Below are 24,587 nucleotides of genomic sequence, written 5' to 3'. Positions count from 1 at the left end.
CCTAAATAAGTTCCGGTGTAACTAATTGCCTTCAGAAGTCACCTAATTAGTAAATAGAATCCCCCTGTGTGTAATTTATTCTCAGTATAACTACAAAACATTAGTGATAAAAACTGCATCATGAAAACCAAGGAACACTAACAGGTCAGGGATAAAGTTAAGGAGAAGTGTAAAGCAGGGTTAGGCAATACAAAATAAAATAAAAATCTCAAGCTCTGAACATCTCATAGGCCACTGTTCAATCTAATCACTCAAAAATAGAAGGAGTATGACCCAGCTGCAATCCTACCAAGACATGGCCGTCCACCTAAACTGACAGCCCAGAATCATGCAGTGGAGCTGCTTTTCTTCAGCAGGGACAGGGAAGCTGGTCAGAGTTAATGAGAAGATGGATGGAACTAAATACAGGGCAATCCTGGAGGAAAACCTGGTAGAGGCTGCAAAAGACTTGAGACTGGGGTGGAGGTTCACCTTCCAGCAGGACAACGACCCTAAACATACAGCAGGAACTACAATCAAATGGTTTCGATCAGGGATGCTCAACCTGTGGCCCTCTAGCTGTTGCAAAACTACAACTCCCACCATGCCCTAACAGCTGTTGGCTGTCCAGGCATACTGGGAGTTGTAGTGTTGCAACAGCTTGAGGGCCATAGATCAGGCATCCCTGGTTTAGAAGCATATTCATGTGTTAGAATGGCCTAAAGTCCAGATCTAAATCCAATTGAGAATGAAACTCTCATCCAATCTGACCGAGCTTGAGCTATTTTGCAAAGAAGAATGGGCAAAAAATTCAGCCTCTAGATGTGCAAAGATGGTGGTCCTACAAAGTATTGACTCAGGGGGGCTGAATACAAACGCACACCACACTTTCCTGATTTATATTTATAAAAAATTTTGAAAACCATGTATCATTTTCTTTTCACTTCACACATACTTGATACTTTGTGTTGGTCTATCACATAAAAGCCCAATAAAATACATTTAAGTTTGTGGGTGTAATGTGGAAATGTTCAGGGGGTATGAATAATTTTTCAAAGGCACTACATGTTTAATGCAGCCAGGTGATGGGCGAAAGATCTTTCTAGGAACGTTTTTTTAAAGAAAGATCTTTCGTCCAAATATTAAACATGACTGACTTTTCAGATGATAATGGTCCGTCATCTGTCGGCTAAAACGATCGCTCATAGTTAATTTTGAACCGATGAGCGTTCGTTTTGATCAACTTTTGTATGGGTACCTTAAGTTTAATAATGCAATGGTTTGTCATGAAGAAATAGGTTTCCAAAAACCTCTGTAAATACATTTAGAAATGTAAATAACAGCATATTTCACATCTTCAAGAACATATTTTGCTGTTTTTATAAATATTTTGGTTGTTTTCTGTTGTGGCTCTACTTGGTATTTAGGGGATCATTTACAAACAGATATGCGTCACAAAAGTGGTGCAGATTCTGTCGTACACCATGTTGCAGCAGAACCTGCAAGTTCTTCCTCACTCACACCAGGTCTAAGAGAGCCTGGTCGGGGAAGGGGACGGCCGGCAGGCCTGTCTCATTCATCATTTTCTAGGCCTTTCTAGGGTGTAGAAAATGGTCTAAATGTAAGACAGCAAAGAAGCTATCTTACATTTAGAATCAGCGATGGATATGCCGAAGTTACATAGAGGCTGGCGCCTCCACATAACTTCGGGGGATCCACTGCCAGCTATAGGAGTTATTATTAAGACGGGAGAATAAAACGCCGGTCTAAATAAATGACCCCCGTTTTTACCATGTTCTGTATGGTGCCCCCCCCCCCCCCCAAACAACTTTAATGTGGATTGTTGAATTATAACAGATTTAATGAATTCATGGGTATAACTTCCCTAATTTGTTGGTTTACATGCAAGGTTAACTTCACATGAGCACGCTCTTTCTGCACGCCGGATGTAAACAGTGCAGGGACCGGGACATGGAGAAACCGGAGGCAGTGTGGAGGACTGGAGTAGCAGGGAGCAGGCAAGTATAAATCCTTAGCTTGCTGGCACTTAGTAAAACATTACTTCTATAGGACAGCCCATTTAAGAGTAAAATTATGTATAGTAATTGGGGTCTGGCCAATAAAAAGTTGCTGGCCACAGAGACCAGTTGAGCTTGGGTGCAACAAGAGCAATGGTGACACGCTCATTGCACCAAATACCTAAATTGCATATCACAACTCAGGAACAGAGCCTCAGATCAACAAAAGAATTTTAATCAGGTAGACTACAGCTTTGTGGCTATGCAAGTGGTTAGATAGGGAGGTTGCTGGTGACAGGTTCCCTTTAAGACCTCATTCAGACAAATGTTTTGTACTAGTGCTGAACAGTTCATATTCTGGATGTACAGAAACAGATCCCAGTAAAACGCTCCTATTCATGATCAATACCCAGAATGTGGAAAACAGCAATACCCATTGATGAGGAGGCGGCTCTTACCTGCTTGACATTGTAGCCCGTCTTGGCACTAGTTTCAATGAACATGACGCTGAGCTCCTTGGCTCTCTGCTCTCCCTCCTCTGTGGTGATTTGTCTATTAGTAATATAACAGACACAAAAGTATTGCAAAGTAAATTAAAAGGGTATTTTGGTCATGTAACGTTATCCCCTATCCACACGACAGGGGATAACTATTAGATCGGTGGAGGTCCTACTGCTAGTTATCCCCCATATTGTAGATAGGGGATAATTTTACATAACCCCTTTAAAGGAATACTTATTACATGTACACATGGCTAGAAAGGAAGGGACACAGGAAAAGATTCATTTACTCGAGTCATTTGTTAGTCACGTTTTAGAACACATTCACAGCTTTGCTAAAAAATATAGATGGTTGCATTAAACCTAGCTGGTCAGATTAACACATAGGATAAGCTTGCAAGATCACCAGTTGTTTGCCGGGTCGATGCACCCCACTACAAGGTATATTAATGGCAGAGGAGAGTGAGGAGTGCTACTCTTAGCCTCCAGCAGCAAGACACGTACCTGCTGTGTGCCAAAACATCTTGCTTTAGTACTTGTTTGAATATACAAGACATTCAGTCCCCGAGATGCCTCTCGCCCTCTGAACAGAAGCCTGTCTACAGCAATGGAACAAAACCAGATGAACGGAAATAAAAATCAGAGCAAATCAAAATAAAGTATGGAGAAATAGGACACAATAAAAGTAATATGCAAAGGAAGGAAGTGAGCAAATGAAAGCAAAAAAATGGGCAGCGCATAAGTAAAACCACAAAACAACCGTGTTCCTGATGTAAAATATTTCTACTAAAAGGCTGATGGGAAATATGAAAATGCATACAAAATGAAAAAACAAAACTCATGAAAACATGAAGGTAAAGTGTACCTACTGCTATGAAGCATGTGTGGATGCATAAGATGTGTACTATACGTTACATGCATCCTTCCTCACCTCCCAACTGTCTGTAGTTCCCCTTACCTGACTGCCACCCTTATGTAAATATTCTGAAAACCCCCCCCCCAAATAAATAAATAAATAAATGCAGTAAATAGATGGTGTCGTTTGTGAAGAAACCACAGGATGTTGGCTTGAACTAAAACGGTGGGAGGAGTAGCTCTCGAAAACCAATTAGAGAAATTTGATTGGTTGTTGGTGGCTCCACCCACTTTTTCTAACCTTGAAATGGAAACACCCAATGACCACATTTGTAATATTTCATGTCCTTGACATCAATAGTGTGAGAATGGCAACATTTTTTGTTTTTCCTATTTAAATCAAAAAAATCAGATTGTCTGTTTTTGCCTCCGCCCACTTTAAATTTGAATTCCAGTCACCCAGTGACCGAATGGTTTGAAGACCCTGCCATTAACAGTGGAAGAATGGCAGCAATTTAAATATTCCCACTGAATAGCAATAGGTAATATTTGATTGGCTGTTTTAAGCTCCGCCCAGTTTTCCGAATTTTAACCCCAGTCACGGTCTGTGCCAAGTTTGGGGCCTCTGGCTTTAAAACGGAGAATGGCAGTATTTGAAAGTTTTACATTGAAGTCAATAGGTGAAATCTGATTGGCTGTTTTAGGCTCCACCCACTTTTGATACATTTTGACCACAGTCACCCAGTGAGTAATTGTGCCAAGTTTGGGACACTTGGCATTTAAACTGTGATAATAGCAGCAGTTTATCTTTTTTTCATTAAGCTCAAAGGCTGAAAGCTGATTGGCTGTTGTTGCCCCGCCCATTCCCCCCCCCCCCCCCCCTCTAATTGTGAACCGCAATCACCCATTGACTAACACTTTAAGGTTTGGGAATTATGGCATTTAACGTGTAAAAATGGCAGCAGTTTTATTTATTTTTTATTGAAAATCAATGAGTGAAATTTGGTTGTTGGTGGCTCCGCCTACTTTTCTAATCTTGAAGTGGAAACACCCAATGATCACATTTGTGATATTTGAGGTCCATGACATCAATAATATGAGAATGGCAGCATTTTTTATTTTTCTCATTTAAATCAAAGAAATCTGATTGGTTGTTTTTGGCCCAGCCCACTTTTCAGAATTTTAATCCCAGTCCTCCAGTGACCAACTGGGCCAAGTTTGAGGACGATCTGATATTAGGATAGGTCATCAATAAATTTAACTTGGACAACCCCTTTAAATACTGTGAGAACGACAGCTTTTTACATTTTCTCATTGAAGTCAATAGGGGAAAATCTGATTGGTTGTTTGTGGCTCTGCCTACTTTTTAGAGTTCCTAAAATGTGACAGAAATTTTCAGGTTGACCCCATGACTAAGTGACCCAAGTTTGGAGAGTTTAACTTCAAAGCTGTACGAGTGGCAAAAGTTTACAATTTTCCAATGAGAGTCTATGGCAAAAAGTGGGGTCTTCAGGGGCCCGGAGGGTAGGATCGGTTAAAAAAGCACAAGCAACCAATTCGGGTATGTGCCGAACAAGCGTGCAAAGTTTGGTAACTGTACACCTAAAACTGTGGGAGGAGTAGCCTATAGAAAAAAGGGGGGTGGAGAAGAATAATAAAACGGAAGAACAATATGTCAGACTTTTCAAGCCATAAACATAATAAATCCACAAGGAGAGTGGGGGAGGAGGGGGATGCAGCTGCAGCTTCTTTCTGTGGAGGAGCAGCAGCAGCAGAAGTGGGGAAACTCCTGATGGACTAGAAGGGCTTTGTGCAGCACTAGGGGATGTGTGGGCAGAAGGGAAGGAGATTTCTATCTGCACTACACCCTATATATACTGAATACACAGCTACAGCAAGTGATGTGTGTGACAATAGATATGCTTTAAGTCATAAATGGCAACCATAAAACTAGAAAGTTAATATGATAAATTACTATATTAAACCTGAGAAATAAGAGCACAGTGTCCCGTTCTTACACATACAGCAGTTCAGAGAGTAGACGGAGAACCTCGGCTGCTTACACACATTATCTGTATTAAAGGGATCGTCCGACTTCTATACCACTAAGACAGACCAGACGGGAGGACCGGAGCGGCATTACTAGGACGACGGCTGAACCGTCAGATTTTATTGTATTATTTTAAACACATTTAGTGGTTTTGGGAAGATTGTAAAATAAGAGGACAACCACTTTAAATGTGCTCCTAGTCACTGGTGTACATGACCTACCCCCTGGACACACAAGCTATTCCTGTGGTGCACCCAAGCAATCAGTAAAACAAGAAGGGCCATTCATGCAGAATTGTGTAAGAGGACCCCTTTATATGCCCTATTAGTGAAGGGAATCCTTCAGGTAAGCAAAGCACTCCCTCCATTACCGCAGATAGCATCAAAGAGTATTCGGTTGGTTGAAGTTATTCCCTATCAACAGGATAACTATTAGGAACAGTGGGGTTCCTACTGCTGGGATCCTCACTGATGATGAGAACAGGGGCCCCCGTACCCCCTGCAGCCCCCCTGAAATGAATGGAGCGGCCAGTCGCACATGTGCATGGCCTCGCCAATTATTTGTATGTGAGCTCTGGAGATAATGGAGGAGAGCACTCGCCTATATCCAGAACTCCCATAGCTGCATGGATGTGCAACTGACTGATCTATTTATTTCAGGGGCGGTTGAAGGGGTACAGGACCCCAGTTTTTGTGATCGTGGGGTTCCCAGCGGTAGGACCCCAACTATCTAATAGTTATCCCCCATACACATTAGTGTATTAATTGTCCGACTCTGCTGAAGAAGAGTGCGTTCAGCCGACAGCCCAAGGACGGGTTCGCAGTGGCGTCAGGGAATTCCGTTATAGGCTTCATTATAACAGAAATATAACGGAATTCTAGGACGGAATGCAAAACAGACGCCTTTAAGAGGCATTCCGTTTTGCTCCGTCTGAATACATGTATATGGGGTCAACAGGACCGTTATGTGTCCCCATAGACATGTATTAGGATGGAGCAAAACAGAAGGCAAAACTAAAGGCTTCCCTTCTGTCTTAAAACTCTGCTATATTCTGTTATAAGTCTATAAGTCTGTTATAACAAAATTCCCTAACGTCAATGCGGATCCACCCTAATGTGTATAGAGAGCTCCCTACTCTCCCTCGACAGATGATGTCTGGGAAGAGAAAGATCAGGTAAAGTGAATATATGCGCCTGATCTTTCCAGAAGTGTCTGGTAGGGTCTCTCTCCCCATTGAATATACATACTAGTTTAGCTGAACCAAACGTGTATGTTTATGGGGGTGTCAGGAGGGAGTCTGGAGAAACAGCGGTTGTGTATGGCAGGATTTACTGTGGAGGACTGCAGGCATTTATGCAATGGATTGTTCAAGCTGGAAAGCCTGTTTACTGTTACAGCAAGAGAAAAAAAAATTATATTTTAGCAAAGTGATGAAAACAGTGGAAAAAATATTAAAAACAGAAAAGCAGCAAGTCTGGCCCCAGGATGTAATAAAACAGTGACTGCACTTCCTCCATGTCAATAGGCTGGCCCAGCATGTTACCTCTTATCTGCCAGATCCGTCTTATTCCCCACAAGCATGATTATAACATCACTTCCTCTCTCTGTTCGAACATCATCTATCCATTTGGAAGTTTGCTGGAATGAGTTCAGATCTGATGGGGAAAAAAAGTGTTAGTAGTTCCTTTTCATTTCACAAATTGGACAGGATCCACACATACGCAATAAAAGGAGATTTTTTTGTGAAAATCACCTGTAAAATCTTTTTCTCGTCTTTTCCATTGGGGGACACAGACCATGGGTATAGCTTAGAGGTATTAGTAGGAGGGACACTATGCAAATACAAAAGAACTCCTCCTCCTCGGGCTATACCCCCCGACTCCACCAGGAGAAGCTCAGGCGTTGCAAAAGCAGTAGGAGAAGGAGACAAGAAAAAGTAATGGAAGCCATCAGACCAAAGCCAATGAGGTCCAACCACAACATAAACCGAACTGAAAACCCCTCCTTCAACAGGCAGAATGGGTGGGAGCTGTGTCCCCCAATGGAAAAGTCGAGAAAAAGATTTTACAGGTGAGTTTCACAAAAAAATCTCCTTTTCTCATACTTTTTTCCATTGGGGGACACAGACCATGGGACGTCCTAAAGCAGTCCATGGGGTTGGAACAATATCAGCACCGCCAGGAGGAACGTCCAACGGACAAACAGGAACCACCGCCTGTAAAACCCTGCGGCCAAAGACAGCATCAGCCGAAGCCAGGGAATTTTGCTGATAAAACTTCGTAAAGGTATGTAAGGACGACCAGGTGGCCGCCTTACACAGCTGAGATGCACAGGCACGATTGCGCCTTGCCCAGGAAGCCCCCACTGCCCTAGTGGAGTGAGCGGTATCCGAGCTGTGGGAACCCTACCACGAGCGCAATCAGCCGCAGGAATATCCCAACGGATCCATTGTGTTACAGAGACCTCGGAGGCCGCCAGACCCCTACGAGGTCCCTCGGGAAACACAAAGAGGGAATACGAACAGCGGACGGAAGCGGTAGCCGTGAGATACACCTTCAAGGCCCGGACGACATCCAGGGAATGCACAGCGCGTTCCTTGGGGTTTGCCGGAGAAGGGTAAAAGGAGGGTAGGACAAAATCCTCATTAAGGTGGAAAGGAGAGACCACCTAGGGCAAAAAAGAGGGAACCGGACGGAGCACAACCTTATCCTGATGAAAAAAACAGAAAAGGCTCCTGGCAGGAAGGAGCAGCCAGCTCCGACACCCGTTGATGGAAGATATGGCCACAAGGAAGACCACTTTCCAGGTGAGAAAAATCAGGAGACCTCTCTTAGAGGTTCGAAGGGGGCCGTCTGCGGAGCGTGCAGGACCAACTTGAGATCCCAAGGAGGCAAAAGGGGAACATACGGAGAAACCGAATGTGTCCCCCCCTGAAGAAAAGTCTGCACAGGACCCATAAGAGCAAGGGACCTCTGGAAAAAGACGGCCAGCGCTGAAACCTGACCCTTCAGGGAACTCAGCGACAGTACCATCTCAAGCCCGGGCTGAAAAAGTGACAGCACCATCGGGATGGAAAAGCGAAGGGGAGGAAACCCTGAGTTCTCACAAAAAGCCAGGAAGGCCTTCCAGGTACGATAGTAAATCCGGGAGGAAGCCGGCTTCCTCGCACTAATCATGGTTCTAATAACTGAATCCGAGAACCCCTTCTTCTCCAGGATGGCGGTTTCAACAGTCACGCCGTTAAATGAAGAGACCGTAAATTCCGGAGAAAGAGCGGGCTCTGAGACAGTAGGTCCTTTCTGTCGGGAAGAGGCCATGGAGAACGCCGCCCCAACTCAGAAGGCTGGCATCGGTGGAGAAGACCGTCCAGGAGAACGGGAGGAAGGACCTTCCCGACTTCAGGTTCAACGGAAACAGCCACCAAGAGAGAGCTGTCCGAACCCGCAGAGACAGGAGGATGCGATCGTCCAGACCCAGAGAGGTCTTGTCCCAGAGGGAAAGTATCTCCTGTTGCAGCAAACGAGTGTGAAAACTGTGCATATGGAACGGCCTCGAAGGAGGCTACCATAAGACCCAGGACCCGCATGTACTTCCGGATGGAGAGACACGGGGAGCGCAGCAGATGTGACACTGCGTTCCGGAACTGGAACGACTTGGAGACTGGAACAGAATGACGTCCAGGTAGGGCAGCAAGGAAAGCCCCTGGTATGAAGAAGCGCATGAGCGACTCTAGGATCTAATAAAGACCTGGAGGGCGGTTGCTAACCCGAAAGAAAGGGCGACAACTAATAGAGTCGACCACCCCTGGCGAAGCGCAGGAATCATTGGTGAGATTCTGCGATCGGGGCATGCAGGTAGGTGTTCTGTGTTGAACAGTTTTAGATCCAGGATCGACGCACCGACCCTTTCCTCTTTGGGACCACAAACAGGTTAGACCAGAACCTGTGCCCTGTTCCTCAGGGGGAACTGGGATAATAACCCCCCGGTCCAGAAGGGAATAAACTGCCATCAAGAAGTCCCATTCATCCGGAGGACTGCTTAGGAGCAGCAGGGCGGGCTGACTGAGCCCTCTAGTGCCAGGAAGCAGGCGACGTCCTACCAGACGAGAAGCGACGAAAGGACTAGTACCGGAACTGGATGACCTGGTCCTAAAAGTGCGCTTGGACCTTGGTTGGGGAAAATGAGTGCCCTTGCCCCCAGTGGCGGCAGAGACAAACTCACCTAGCTGAGCCCCAGAAGGTCTGGAACTCCCAAAGGGGAGATTAGCGAGGGAACGTTTGGAGGAGGCGTCGGTGTCCCACACTTTTAACCAGACCTCTCCGCGCTGAATGACCGAGATGGCTAACATGCGGGCAAAGAGGGAAGCAATGTCCCTAGAAGCTTCGCAAAGAAGCTTTGAAGCCTGAGACATCTGGAAAACCAAATCCAGTGTGTCCGTAGACGCATCTTGTTCCGCCAGTTCTTGGTGGTGGCGCTGTAACCACACCGAGAGGACTCTGGCCACCCCTGCTGAGTCAAAGGCAGGTAGCAGGTACGCGCCTGCCAGTGAAAAAAGGACTTGGAAAGAGAGTCCATGCGCCAGTCTACAGCGTCCTGCAAGAGGAGCTGTCTAAGACAGGGAGGGCCGTATAATTGGCTAGTCTGGCCACCGGGGGATCCACCCTAGGGGGAGAAGACACCTCTCTTCGCCGTCAGCAGGGAAAGGATAAACGTATTCATGCGCTTGGTGGGCGAGAACTTTGGTAGGACAGCCCCAGGCCCTGGATATGACCGCAGAAAATGCCTCATGGACCGGAAACGCAGTAGCCTCCGGCGTCCTGGACAGAAAAAGTGGGGAACTCCCGACTAGTGGAAGGAGGAGAATCCCCTTGGAGATTAAAGGTGTCTCGGACAGTCGCCACTAAGTCAGCCACCATGGTGGAGAGCTTAGTCGAGGGGTCCCGCTCCATAACCTGGTCCGAGCCGGACAATTCCCCTTCAGACCTGCGCTCCCTAGGGGGAAGGGGGGGAGAAGAGTCATCCGAATGCGCCACTAGGCGAGGGGGGGAGACAGACATCCGAGGATGGATGCTGCCGCTCACGCTACCTCTTAGTAGTCGGGCGTCCACTGTGGAGAACCACTGAGAGGTGATTGGCGCCACAAGAATGGAAAATGCCCTATATTCCGAAAAGGACATGGCCGTCCGAGCCAGATAATCCCCCTTCAAACTTGCGCTCCCTAGGGGGGAGAGTTGTCCGAACGCGCCTCTAGGCGAGGGGGGGGGGGGGGGAGACGGAGTCATCCGAGGTGCCTCTTAGTGGTTCCCACAGTGGACGCCTGACTACGGAGAGGATATGGAGTGGTTGGCGCCACAGGATTAAAGGACATGGCTGCCTTGGCGACTAAGACCAAATCAGCGGCCGCGCTGGACATGGCAGATGCCCAAGCGGGAACCGCAGGATCCGCAAGGATGGGGGGGGGGGGGGGGGGGGGTGGTGGGCTGGCGAGAGAAGGAGGAGAAGGATGATCCTGTCCACATGGGGTGGGGTAGGGCAGGAGCAGGGCGGGCGGCACAAATACCAGAGACAGAAGGCGCATAAGACACCTCATACAGGACCCCACTGGGTCTGAGAAGAGGTCTTGGCCGATTGAAGGACTTGCAGATTTAAGTGGGGGCCCCGGCTTAGGCATGATGGCCACAACAACAAGATTAGCAAGAAGAAAAAAGCTAACAGTTCCTACCATTTATGCATAGCAGCGACATCCACCGGAGGGGCAGAGAGCAGCTCAGAAGCTTCTCAGGAAGCAGAGAAAAAACACAGAGCGAAGCGCGAGGCTCCGCCCCCCCCGACGCGTCATAGAGGCGCGAAAAAAGAGCGCACGCGGTCCTATGAAAAAAATGGCATCTGGTGCCGGGAACGTCTGGTGGGGGTAAATAAAGATGTCCTCGGGTGGATGACAGCAGCGACGGCGGCCCTTAGAATAAATGGAGGGGCCGCCGCTGGTTGGGAGCTGCTGAGGGAAGGCTCCGCCCCCAAAACAGGGCCGGAGCTACTAGCAGTGCCGGTGGCCTAGAATAAACGGAGGGCCCTAACTGGTCGGGAGCTAACAGGTACAGACGATGGTAACAGAGAGAGGGGCCCGCAGAGTAAGGGCCTTCTCTAAACTGTCCAGATCTGGTATAGTGCCTCCAATGCCCTGGAGAACACATCCATCTCTCCGCACTCAGGCAGCCCATCCATTCCCCCAACAGAAAGTTGATCAACCAGCCGCCACAGATCCCATAGGGAGGGAGAGGGGAAGCCATACTTATCTGCTCCTGCAGTCTTCTCCCTCTATTCCATACCAGCAGGGCTCACCTCTTCAGACATCTGACTCCTTGAGTACAGTGCTCTGGATGGAGGGCAGCAGCAGGTGACCCAGGTGCTGGTGGGATGCCGGAGCTAACAGGTCGAGCCCGGATCCACTTGCCTTCTTGGGGGATAATGGAGGCAGCCAGGCAGCGTCCCAAAGACAGCGGCGGGCACTCCATGGGGGACCAGGAAGGCGCCATGCCGACCTGCGTCCCCATCTAGAAGAAAATAACAAAAAGGAGTAGTCAAAAGGGAGTGTCATCCTCCTTCACCAGACACTAAGCAAAGACTGGGCTTCTCCTGGTGGAGTCGGGGGGTATAGCCCGAGGAGGAGGAGCTCTTTTGTATTTGCATAGTGTCCCTCCTACTAATACCTCTAAGCTATACCCATGGTCTGTGTCCCCCAATGGAAAAAAGTACAAGAAAATGCCTTTAAACCAGCCCCAATGGAACTGTTTAAAGGTGAATCAAATCAAATACATGGGAGAGTCAGAGAAAGTCCTGCAAAAAATCTGATGTGTGTGAATATTCTCCCCATCATCGCCCCATAATCACCAGTTGGCACTGTAACCTCCGACGCACATATGAACACTACTTAAAACGCTCGCATTTCTTGAAAAGGAATGGCTCATTTCATTTTAGTTTCATTAAGTAGACTGAAGTATAGAAAAATGAGGGTCATTTATTAAGCAGAAATACGCCTATATTAGGCGTATTTCTGGCTCAGATCATGGCGCAAAGGTCCTGCGACTTTTCGCTGCTCACACCAGGTCTAAAAAAGTGGGCATGGCAGGGGACGGGCCAGGAGCCCCATCTCATTTACCATTTTCTACATCTGTTTTAGGCATAGAAACTGGTCTAAATATTAGGAAGCTGTCTTAAATCTAGAAGCGGCGGTGGATCTGCCGAAGTTACGTAGAGGCCTCTGCGCAACTTCAGCGATGCACCACCAGATCAGGGCCTTATTAAGACGGGGGTCTAAAACGTGAGTCTTAATAAATGTTACAGTACGCATCTGTCCTGTCTGCAGAAGGGTGTGGGTTCATAAAAAGCATGACAACAAGCATATCTGCAAGAACCAGAAGTAGGACCATGTGGGTACCAGAATGATCTGGGGGCAGGGGAGCCAGAGAATGTACTGCATCCCAGTACCATAAGAGTGGAACAGTGGGTGGCCAAGGGACGAGGGGTTCATAAGTTAGGAAGGTGTGGACTAAGGCTACTTTCTAACTTGCATTATTAATTCTGGTATTTAGATCCGGCAGAGGCACATCAGGATGCATCCGTTCTGTTAGGATGCGGTTGTGTGAAATCAAAATTAAAAAAACAAAACAAAAAAAAAACGGATCCGGGTCACTAAATACATTGAAAGTCAATAGGCGACGGGTCCGTTTTTTTAGGCTCCATTTTTATGACCGGACACAAAACCGCTCTTTGCAGCGGTTTTGTGTCCGGTCACAAAACGGAAAGATGACGGAACGGAAGACATCCTGATGCATCCTGAACAGATCTCTTTCCATTCAGAATGCATGGGGACAAAACGGAAACGTTTTTTTCCGATATTGAGATCATCTGCCGGATCTCAATACCGGAAATATGGCCGGACGATACAGAGGGGAGGAGTCAGGAGTAAGTTAGGCGGGGAGCACTGGGCACTTGCAGCACACTCTCCGCCCCTCGGCACTTGCGATAGGTAATTTGCATATTTTTAAAACTTTATTTTAGGTACTTTGGAGGCTCTGAAAAACTAAACATGGGTACCATCAGTGTTATGGATCTGCCTCCCACAGAGCTATATCATCAGTTTAAAACATGTTATGTAGGTGACAGACTCCCTTTAATTCTGCAAGGGCCTCTTCAAAAGGAGCCATCTGACTGCTATAGCTTCACTTATTCCTTTGCAGAAGTTTTCACAAAAGGTATGAAGGGATGAAAGGTCCAGGTATTTGGTGCTAATGGTCTTAACCACCCACTGTAGATGAAGATCTGCATAATAAAACCTTCCAAATCACCTCAAATGAATGATTTGGAACAAGGTATTGAACGGGACTGCTCCTACATAAACCACATTCAGTGTATGCTCCAGGCAAGCTGGGCCCCATCGACCGGTAAGTGGCCAGGATTAAGTAACCCTTTTGATGTCTGCTGGGCTGGTGTGTGCTGCCCCTTCTCATAGGCATAGATACTTTTTACAGTACGACCCTATTTTTGGCACTGTAACAAATGCCATTAGGATTTTTATACTGATGTCACTCACTTGTAATATCATACACAACAACAGCAATTGTGGAGTCACGTATATAGCTGGGGATCAAACTGCGGAAACGTTCCTGTCCGGCGGTGTCCCAGAGCTGCAGCCGCACCTGCTGGTACCAGGTAGAAGGAGAAAGAGAAGGAACACATATTGTAAGGAGGGAACATTAGCCAACAGTAGACAACTGACTTGACGGCAAGGCTGAGATTTACTGGGAAGCATTAATCCACAATTTACACTATTGTGTTTGTGAAGCTACAGAAATAAGCCAAGAAGCTAAACTTCAAAAATGAAGAAAAACGACTGTGGATCATATAGCAGCCAGCGTTCTCTCCTTATCATAGCTAAAGAACGCCCTCTCCCCAAGCTGTAATAAAATCTTAAAAAATTACTGACAAATAGACGTCTGTCCCAACATATTCCAGCCCCCTGTCTATCAGATATCGCTATATGGGTACCTGAACTGCTAAACTCAAGGGCCCTGCTGGGATTCGTTTTATTTTTTACTCAGATTCCAGAGGACTGGCCACACAAGTCATGCACTGAGGGCCACAAACTGAATTTTATCTTTGGCTCCTGCCCCCTTTCAGATAATCCAATGACCAGACAACACCTTGCAATCTGCTGTACTATGAGTGACTTCAATGTACTGCGCAGTAACGTCTACAGACATCACCCTCCAATGACAGCAGAGCAAACAACAGCCACATAGAATCAGCAATCTGGAGAAGTCATCCCAACAGGTGGGACCCCAACCTAACATGCCTTTATGACATCTGGGAAGCCAGAAATTCTTCTGAATCTCCACATTTGTATGATGGGAAGGAATGCAGATATTTAGCATAGATACGTTAGATGTTCTACACCTAGTAATACATAAATCTAGGACTCAATATATTCTGATATGTTGTATCCATTAGAATTGTAACATACTGTATATTTATAGAGATTTAAAAAAAAAATGTAAAAATAAAAATGGAAAACACACACATCCAGTAGTGATACAGACAGGAATACATCACTTACCGTGCGGTCCTCTAAGTACATAGTCTTAGAAAGAAAGTCAATGCCAATTGTAGCCTGTAAAGAAGTAGAATACACGTCATGAAAGAATCTCATAGCTGCACAGGTTAGGCTACTTTCACACTAGCCGCAGGACAGATCCGACAGGCTGTTCACCCTGTCGGATCCGTCCTGCCGCCATTTCGCCGTGCCGCCGCTCCATCCCCATTGACTATAATGGGGACGGGGGCGGAGCTCCGGCACAGCACGGCAGTTCGCGGTGAGAGGCCGTCGGACATGCAGTACTTTTAGTCTGGCGGCCTTTCGCCGTGCTATGGCGGAGCTCCGCCCCCATTATAGTCAATGGGGACGGAGCGGCGGTCCGGCGAAATAGCGGCAGGACGGAATCCCACAGGGTGAACAGCCTGCCAGATCCATCCTGCCGCAAGTGTGAAAATAGCCTTACCAGTTATTGTGCTTTGTCCTATGCCTTAAATGTGCATAAAGCACACAAGTTACATAAAAAAGGGGTCATGCCAAAAACTACCTTTCACTCACCTCATCTGCAGTTTTCTCTTATCCCCGTGGGTGCTTCAATCCTACTTACTGGTTTGTCATGTCTGCTTTCCCATCATGCCTTAGGGCAGTGAGATGTGTCCTGACCTCAGCAGACCATGTGACACTAACCATACCCCTTATTCTTAACAATGACGGTTCCTACGTCTTACATTGGAAGGCTCCAATGCAGGACGTAACCTACAGAAACTGAAAATGAATACCGATTCGCCACAGGGTACAATGGTAGGGGAATAACTTTAGATTAAAGGGTAACTGTCATATTTTTATTTTATTTGCTAGTTTATTAGAGCTAGGCATGTATACCTGAGTCTGTCAATGATTGTCAAAGATCTGTAATTACCTTATAATACCAGCTTTCATTAATATCCTCTGTCCCTTTCCACTGCTCCCATGGCTTGTCTGTCTCCCAACTTAATGTAAACAGAAGAAGGAGGGGCTGTCCTCACACTGCATGCCTGAATTAGGCTTTAGAGTGAGGAGGCATGTCTCTCAGTAATCTAATCTGATTGGCTGGCAGGGAGCTGCTGGCTACAGCAAGTGTGTATGGGAAGTGAGGGAAAGCAGTTTTGGCCTCAGAGAACTGGCAGAGGAGTCATCTTGAGAAGGCCCTCATATTGTAAATGTTTAAACAGCTGTAACTAAGGGAAAAACTCAAGGAAAACAGTGGTATGTGAAGAAACTAAAGATTGCTTTATGCATAATGATGCTGCAGCAGTAACATATGCTAAAATAGATAATTTTTTTCATGAAAACATGACAGTTACCCTTTAAAGGGACACTGACAGGCCCTATAAACATATTTAGTTATTCCTATGCAGTCATAGATCTATTAAAGTGTATTCCAATGATATAAGAGTACCCCCTGTCCGCATTGTAAACCATGTAAAAACAACTTTATATTGATCTGTCAATCACATTTCTTTATGCCCAAGGGGCGTTTTTTCACATTTCTTTATGCCCAAGTTTTTTCTCCTACCTTCGTGCCCAGCTGCGCCTCAACTGTCGCTTCCTAGCGCCGCCCAGCTCATTATTATTCACTGCGCTGGGCGGCTCTTACATTCCCCGATCCTGTCAGTTGCCGCGCATGCCCGATAGATACTTATGGGCATCGGCCTCAATCAGACCATCTGCACATGCGCCGGCACCCTCCCAAGCCTATAATTGAATCCAGCGCCCGAGAGAATCCTATAATTGAATCCAGCGCTCTGATTAGGTATGCACCGACCAGACGCCATCTTGTTCTAACGAGGGCCCTATACCCCCTGCACCTCCCCTGAATTGAATGGAGCAGTCGGTCAGGCATGCGTGTGGCCGTTCCATTCATTTCAGGGGGCAGATTGGTGGGGGTCCCAGTGGTAAGTTATCCCCTTATTCTGTGGATAGGGGATAACTTCTAACAAGTAAAAGATGGGGGATGCGGGAGCAGGTTACACAATGCTGCTATAATAGCTGAATCTACCTGTAAGACTTGGACTGTGCGCTTTTCTTATCAGGATGTGTACACGTGGAGTGCAGCCCGTAGCTGGCACCGAAACAATAACACATTGAACGGGTGATTACTGCCAGACGACATGGGCATGACAGGTGATTAGAGACCTTCACAAGAGCCGCTGCTTTGACTAATCCTCCAACTACTTTAATCTCGGAACAATAAGGGAGTATTAACGTTAGTACTTCTCACCTGGTACGTGTTGTCAAAGCTGTCGTACATGAACCGAGTGATAAGGGAGGTCTTCCCAACTGCAGGAGAAAGGCAGAAGAATAACAATTTTAAAGGAGCGGGTGAGACATGGAACAGTGTTAGTTTAAAGGGGTTATCCAGGTAAATATAACGATGACCTATGCTCAGGATGGGTCATCATTATCACATCGGCAGGGGTCAGAGTCCTGGCACCCCTTCCGATCAGCTGTTACAGGGAGTCACTGCGTTCATAGAAGCTCTGGCTCCCGGCAGCTTTCCAGGCACAGCACCGTACACTGTATAGTGGCAGTGCTTGGTATTGCAGCTCAACCCCGTTTACTTCAATGGGGCTGAGCTGTGCCTAGGCCATGTGACATCTAAAGATGAGCGGATTTCATATTTAGAAATTTGTTCACACTTCGTTTGGTGGTAAAAGCAGAATTGCGTTATGGATTCCGTTACCACGGACCATAATGCAATTCTATGACTGAATGCATAAAGGAATGTCTTTAGAGGCATTCCGTCATAATAGAAGTCTATGGCCTGCATAACGGATCTGTCCCGTTTCCAGAGAGGACTTCCCCTGCATAACGGAAGCGGGACGGATCCGTTATGCAGGCCATAGACTTCTATTATGACGGAATGCCTCTAAAGGCATTTCTTTATGCATTCCGTCATAGAATTGCGTTATGGTCCATGGTAACGGAATCCATAATGCAATTCTGCTTTTACCACCAAACGAAGCGTGAGCGAATTTCAAAACATGAAATTCGCTCATCTCTGGTGACATCATATGGCCTAGGAAGAGGACAGAGTGCTCATAGAGCACCTGGCCCCTTCTAATAAGGGTCCATTCACACGTCCACATCCATTCCGCAGTTTTACGGAACTGGTGCGGACCCATTCATTTCAATGGGGCCCGCAAAAGATGCGGACAGCACACCATGTGCTGTACACATACGTAGTTCCGTTCCGCGGTCCAGCAAAAAAGATAGAGCATGTCCTATTCTTGTCCGCAGCCATGGACAAGAATAGGCATTTTTATCATAGTGTCGGAACACACATGGCCGGTGTCTGTGTTTTGCAGATCACATAACAATTGTGGATGTGTAATTGGACCCTAACAGCTGATCCAGGAGGTTAGATGATCAATATAAAGGCTCATTAAGACGACTGTATGTATTTTGCAGTCAGCAAACTGCGGATCCTCAAAACACGGATACCGGTCCGTGTGCGTTCTGCAATTTGCAGACAGCGCATGGCCGTTACCCTCATAGAAAATGCTTATTCTTGTCCACAATTGCGGATAAGAATAGAACATGCTCTATATTTTTTTGTGTGGCCCGGAATGGGACAACGGATGTGGACATCTTTTGTGGCCCCATTGAAATGAATGGGTCCGCACCTGTTCCGCAAAAATGCAGAATGGGTGCAGAACAAAACATACGGCCGTCTGAACGTCTCAATAACCCTTTTAAACCTCCTAACAGTCACATTAAAACTTGAAAAACTCTCCTGAAAAGGTCACTTTTTTGTTGTAGATTTTTAATATGTGTCTGAATTAAATCTTGTTGGCGCACAACTCAGGGGACACCATTGCATCTTTTAACCCCCTAGGGACCAGTAACAATTTCCCCCTTTGTGTTCCAGAAGGCACAAGTTTTTTATTTTGCAGGCTTAGTTGTGGGTTATTTTTTAGGAACCATCTTGGGGTATACAGTGGGATGCGAAAGTTTGGGCAACCTTGTTAATCGTCATGATTGTCCTGTATAAATCGTTGGTTGTTAGGATAAAAAATGTCAGTTAAATATATCATATAGGAGACACACACAGTGATATCTGAGAAGTGAAATGAAGTTTATTGGATTTACAGAAAGTGTGCTATAATTGTTTAAACAAAATTAGGCAGGTGCATAAATTTGGGCACTGTTGTCATTTTATTGATTCCAAAGCCTTTAGAACTAATTATTGGAACTCAAATTGGCTTGGTAAGCTCAGTGACCCCTGACCTACATACACAGGTGAATCCAATTATGAGAAAGAGTATTTAAGGGGGTCAATTGTAAGTTTCCCTCCTCTTTTAATTTTCTCTGAAGAGTAGCAACATGGGGGTCTCAAAACAACTCTCAAATGACCTGAAGACAAAGGTTTATGGGAAGGATACAGAAAGCTGTCTCAGAGATTTCAGCTGTCTGTTTCCACAGTTAGGAACATAGTGAGGAAATGGAAGACCACAGGCTCAGTTCAAGTTAAGGCTCGAAGTGGCAGACCAAGAAAAATCTCAGATAGACAGAAGCGACGAATGGTGAGAACAGTCAGAGTCAACCCACAGACCAGCATCATCTTGCTGCAGATGAAGTCACTGTGCATCGTTCAACCATTCGGCGCACTTTACACAAGGAGATGCTGTATGCGAGAGGGATGCAGAGGAAGCCTTTTCTCCGCCCACAGCACAGAAAGTGCCGCTTGAGGTGGGCTAAAGCACATTTGGACAAGCCAGCTTCATTTTGGAATAAGGTGCTGTGGACTAATGAAACTAAAATTGAGTTATTTGGCCATAACAAGGGGCGTTATGCATGGAGGAAAAAGAACACAGCATTCCAAGAAAAACACCTGCTACCTACAGTAAAATATGGTGGTGGTTCCATCATGCTGTGGGGCTGTGTGGCCACTGCAGGGACTGGGACTCTTGTCAAAGTTGAGGGACGCATGGATTCCACTCAGTATCAGCAGATTCTGGAGACCAATGTCCAGGAATCAGTGACAAAGCTGAAGCTGCGCCGGGGCTGGATCTTTCAACAAGACAACGACCCTAAACACTGCTCAAAATCCACTAAGGCATTTATGCAGAGGAACAAGTACAACGTTCTGGAATGGCCATCTCAGTCCCCAGACCTGAATATAATTGAAAATCTGTGGTGTGACTTAAAGAGAGCTGTCCATGCTCGGAAGCCATCAAACCTGAATGAACTAAAGATGTTTTGTAAAGAGGAATGGTCCAAAATACCTTCAACCAGAATCCAGACTCTCATAAATCCAATAAACTTCATTTCACTTCTCAAATATCACTGTGTGTGTCTCCTATATGATATATTTAACTGACATTTTTTATCGTAACAACCAACGATTTATACAGGAAAATCATGACGATTAACAAGGTTGCCCAAACTTTCGCATCCCACTGTATATAGTATAGTAAATAACTTTTAGGAACGTTGAAGAGGAAGAAAATAATAATAATAATCATAAAATCATCACAGCGTGTTCTATATTCTGCTTTTTTTTTTTCATGCAGCTCTGGTTCCACAGAAGTGAATGGGACTTCAGTGACAAACGGATTGCACGGCGTTTCAACCGTGAAGGGTCCGCATTTGGTCTGAGTGTCCATTTTTGCCTTTTTGTCCATTATTTCATGGACACTGTTCTGCTGAAAATTATTTTCCAGACCATCTCCTAACTGTGGTCAGTGTGATGCCATCCGTTTTGTGTCGGTGGTTTTTCACGGACACATAGATTTCAATGGGTGTGTTCGGTCCACATCACTGCATGTCCCTGATCAGTAAAAACTACCGATGTGTGAGAACAGACACATTAAGGTCTCGTTTACACAACCGTATTTATTTTGCAGTCCGTGTGACATCTGTGTTGCAACCGTTTTTTTGGCGCATCCATTGCAACAATGCCTATCCTTGTCCACAAAACAAACAATGGGACGTGTATTTTTTTTGCGGAGCTACATAACGGACACACAGATGCGGAGAGCACACAGCGTGCTGCCTGCATTTTTTGCAGACCCACTGAAATGAAACGGTCCGCATCCTAGCCGCAAAAAATGCTAATCGGATGCCAACTAAAAATACGGTTGTGTGAATGAGCCCCAAGACAAATGGATATGTGGCACATGTCCATGAAAAATGTACACGTGAACGAGCCTACAGACAGACAAAATCTATGCCTGCACCACTCCACGCTTTGTCTTTAACTAACGTAAATCTGTTGGAAAGACGCCCAGCATGCCCCCTACTGGGTAACCCTGCCTGGGGATAGGTCATCAATAGTAAATGATAGAAAGTCGTCAGAACACATAGATGATGGCAGCTTGCTGCATATGGTACTGTGTAGGATCAGAATTGGACCATGGAGCAATGAAATGATGTGGTCTGATGAATACGTTGTGTGGATGGCCAGCAACGTGTGTGTCACTTACTAGGGACAGAAATGGCACCAAAATGTACTAGGGGAACAAATCCAGTGGGGGAGTGTGATGTTGGGGGCAATATTCGGCATTAATGAGGATGTTCCATTGACATATAGCACCTACCTAAACACTGCAAAGACAATGTGGCAACGATATTCCCTAATTCCCACCTAAAGAGGCAGGATAACGCGCCGGACATGCTGCTCAGGAATGGCTTGACGAACATAAAAGGGGGAGATTTATCAAAACTGGCGCAGTTGCTCAAGGCAACCAATCAGAATCTAACTTTTCTACATTTTTCAGAGCTCCTTTGGAAAAAGGTGGAATCTGAATCGGATTGCTCGCCAGGGTCCAAGAAGCCAGTTTCCTTTGCACCAGTTTTGATAAATCTTCCCAAAAAGTTCAAAGATTTGGAGACCAAATTATTAAGAGCTCAATATCTGTGAGATGTCCTGGAAAAAGAAGTCCAATCCATGGAGGCGTCATCTCACAACTTACAGGACTATAAAAATCCTAAGCCTCACGTAATAACCAGGAGGAGCTGCGCAGATTGATATATCCTTGGGAGGGAGAAGCTTCTTTATAAGGAGGGCGATCGCACCCAATGAGCGGCTGTCCTGTCAGTCGTCGAGCAGGACTCCTAAACCCAGGAGTTAATTACACGTTATACTAATCTTTTCTCAAATACATATATCTGCTGCGCAGGCAGGTCACCCCGACACCACGTTCAACGTGACAAAGATCAGCTGGTAACATCTTAGTGCCAGATACCACAGGACACCTTCACAGGTCTGGTGGAGTCCTTGCCTCGGGTCAGGGACCTCCACATTATGTAATACATCCGTTCGAGACCCTACACGTGACAGTACGGTAATCTGATGATCGCAATCTCTATTAGGACAGTGAGCTTTGGCGAGCACTCACCTCATACACCGCCTGACCTTCCAGCCTCATGGCTAAAGACAAGACCATAATCAGCTTACTGCAAATCTCCGGATTTGACAATAAAAACGGACATTTTACTAACCAGCTTTGAAGAACTACAGATTGTTGTGTAAACAGTGGCCCTAAAAAACCCATCTCGCCCGAGAGCCGCAGTGAAAGATCCCACGTACTAGCACAACAGACGGCGCTTAAAATCAACTTGCCATAAAGTAACAAAAAGAGGACAATTATATTAATACAAATCTAGAACTTTGACGGGATTAGACATTTTCTTCTCTAAGGCCTCATGCACACGAACGTATTTTGTTTCCGTGTCCATTCCATTTTTTCTTACGGATAGGATGCGTACCCATACATTTCAACGGGGTCCACAAAAAATGCGGACAACCCACAGTGTGCTGTCCACGTTAGTATGTCTATTCCGTAGCCCCGCAAAAAAATAAAAAAAAATAGAACATGTCCTATTCTTGTCTGTTTTGCGGACAAGAATAGGCATTGTTACAATGGATCCACTAAAAAATAAAACGGATGGCATACGGATGTCATCAATTTTTTTTGCGGACCCACAATTTGCAGACCACAAAACACATACGGTCGTGTGCATGTAGCCTAAGGCTGTGGTCACAAATCCAGAGGAAAAATCTCCTCCAGATTGATATGTTTCCGCCGCAAAAAAAACAAACCTGTAACAATACCGTGCAAAAAGCCAGCAGAAAGGGTGAAAACCCATAAAAGAAATCTGCTGTATAGACGGACATGCTGTGAATTTCAAATCCGCAATACTCCAGCTATTCTGCTGCCTTTTCTAAGGCTACTTTCACACTGGCGTTTTGGTTTCCGTTTGTGCGATCCGTTCAGGGCTATCACAAGCGGTCCAAAACAGATCAGTTTTGCCCTAACGCATTCTGAATAGAAAGGATCCGCTCAGAATGCATCAGTTTGCCTCCGTTCCGTCACCATTCCGCTCTGGAGGCGGACACCAAAACGCTACTTGCAGCGTTTTTCTGTCCATGTTGTGGTGCAGAGCAAGACGGATCCGTCCTGACACACAATGTAAGTCAATGGGGACGGATCCGTTTTCTCTGACAGAATATGGCACAATGGAAAATGGATCCGTCCTCCATTGACTTTCAATGGTGTTCATGTTCAAGACGGATCCGTCATGGCTATAGAAGACATAATACATTTGGATCCGTTCAGGAGGGATGCATGCGGTTGTATTATTGTAACTGAAGCATTTTTTGCAGATCCATGACGGTTCCGCATAAAACGCTAATGTGAAAGTAGCCTTTAGGGTACTTTCACACTAGCGGTTTTCTTTTCCGCTATCGAGTTCCGTCACAGGAGCTCAATACCAGAAAAGAAGTGATCAGTTTTATCCTAATGCATTCTGAATGGAGAGCAATCTGTTCAGGATGCATCAGTTCAGTCCCTCTTAAGTTTTTTGGCCGGAGAAAATACCGCAGCATGCTGCAGTTTCATCTCCGGCCAAAAATACTGAACACTTGCCGGAAGGACGGATCTGGCATTAATTTACATTGAAGTGTATTAGTGCCAGATCCGGCATTAAGTGTTCGGATCCGTTTTGCCCGGCTTTCCCGTCAGCGCATGCGCAGACCTTTAAAAATGCAAAAATAATACCGGATCCGTTTTTCCGGATGACACCAGAGAGAGACGGATCTGGTGTTTCAATGCATTTGTCATACGGATCCGTCTGACAAATGGCATCAGTTTACGTCCGTATTGCGACGGAACTGCCTGCCGGAATCCTCTGCCGCAAGTGTGAAAGTAGCCTTACGCAGCGTGTGGATGAGAATTCTGAAATCCTGAAAAACTCTGCGGATTTGCCATACGAAAATCTGCAACAACAAATCCAGAGCTAATGAGTCACATGTGACCCAGGCCTAAATGAGCGCTGGAATCGGCACTATGGTTCATTTGCTAGTTTGCTGTAGATGAGAGCCCCTGTTTACACAGCGCTCCGGTCCCAACATAGCCATAGGAGGAGGTGCACATGACCAGCCGCATCCATTAGTGGCCTCTACTAAGTAGCACTGGGCTCCCATGCTTCAGTGTGGAACTGGAGGGCTGTACTACACAATGGGGCGGCACTCTTCAGCGGGTGGTCATAGTCTACTTTCCAGCACATTTGTAGAAACTAGGAAATAGTGGGCAACCCCTTTAACCCTTTCA

The 24,587-nt window shown here is 46.0% G+C and overlaps 1 protein-coding gene across 4 annotated transcripts in view; it reads right to left on the bottom strand.

Annotated features, from left to right (window-relative positions):
• Positions 1-24,587, bottom strand: part of RAB41 (RAB41, member RAS oncogene family) — a 49,824-nt gene that overhangs the window by 5,123 nt on the left and 20,114 nt on the right. The window contains exons 2-7 of one of the 4 annotated variants that reach the window (XR_005780732.1): positions 17,252-17,310; positions 15,016-15,069; positions 13,993-14,101; positions 6,946-7,057; positions 3,002-3,092; positions 2,456-2,549 (exon numbers count right to left, since the gene is read on the bottom strand). Coding sequence is in view for 3 of the 4 variants with exons in the window: in XM_040442295.1 (XP_040298229.1) it covers positions 2,900-3,092; positions 6,946-7,057; positions 13,993-14,101; positions 15,016-15,069; positions 17,252-17,310 (527 nt within the window). In the remaining variant the exon portion in view is untranslated. Of the gene's footprint in view, positions 1-2,455; positions 2,550-2,837; positions 3,093-6,945; positions 7,058-13,992; positions 14,102-15,015; positions 15,070-17,251; positions 17,311-24,587 lie in introns of those variants that run through there. The other 3 variants (XM_040442293.1, XM_040442294.1, XM_040442295.1) reach the window with 3 other exon arrangements.

This window comes from Bufo bufo, chromosome 8 (genome assembly GCF_905171765.1).
Source record: "Bufo bufo chromosome 8, aBufBuf1.1, whole genome shotgun sequence".
Classification (NCBI taxonomy): Eukaryota; Metazoa; Chordata; class Amphibia; order Anura; family Bufonidae; genus Bufo; species Bufo bufo.
Note: the sequence above shows the minus strand (reverse complement) of the source record. Positions and strands in the feature narration are given on the sequence as shown.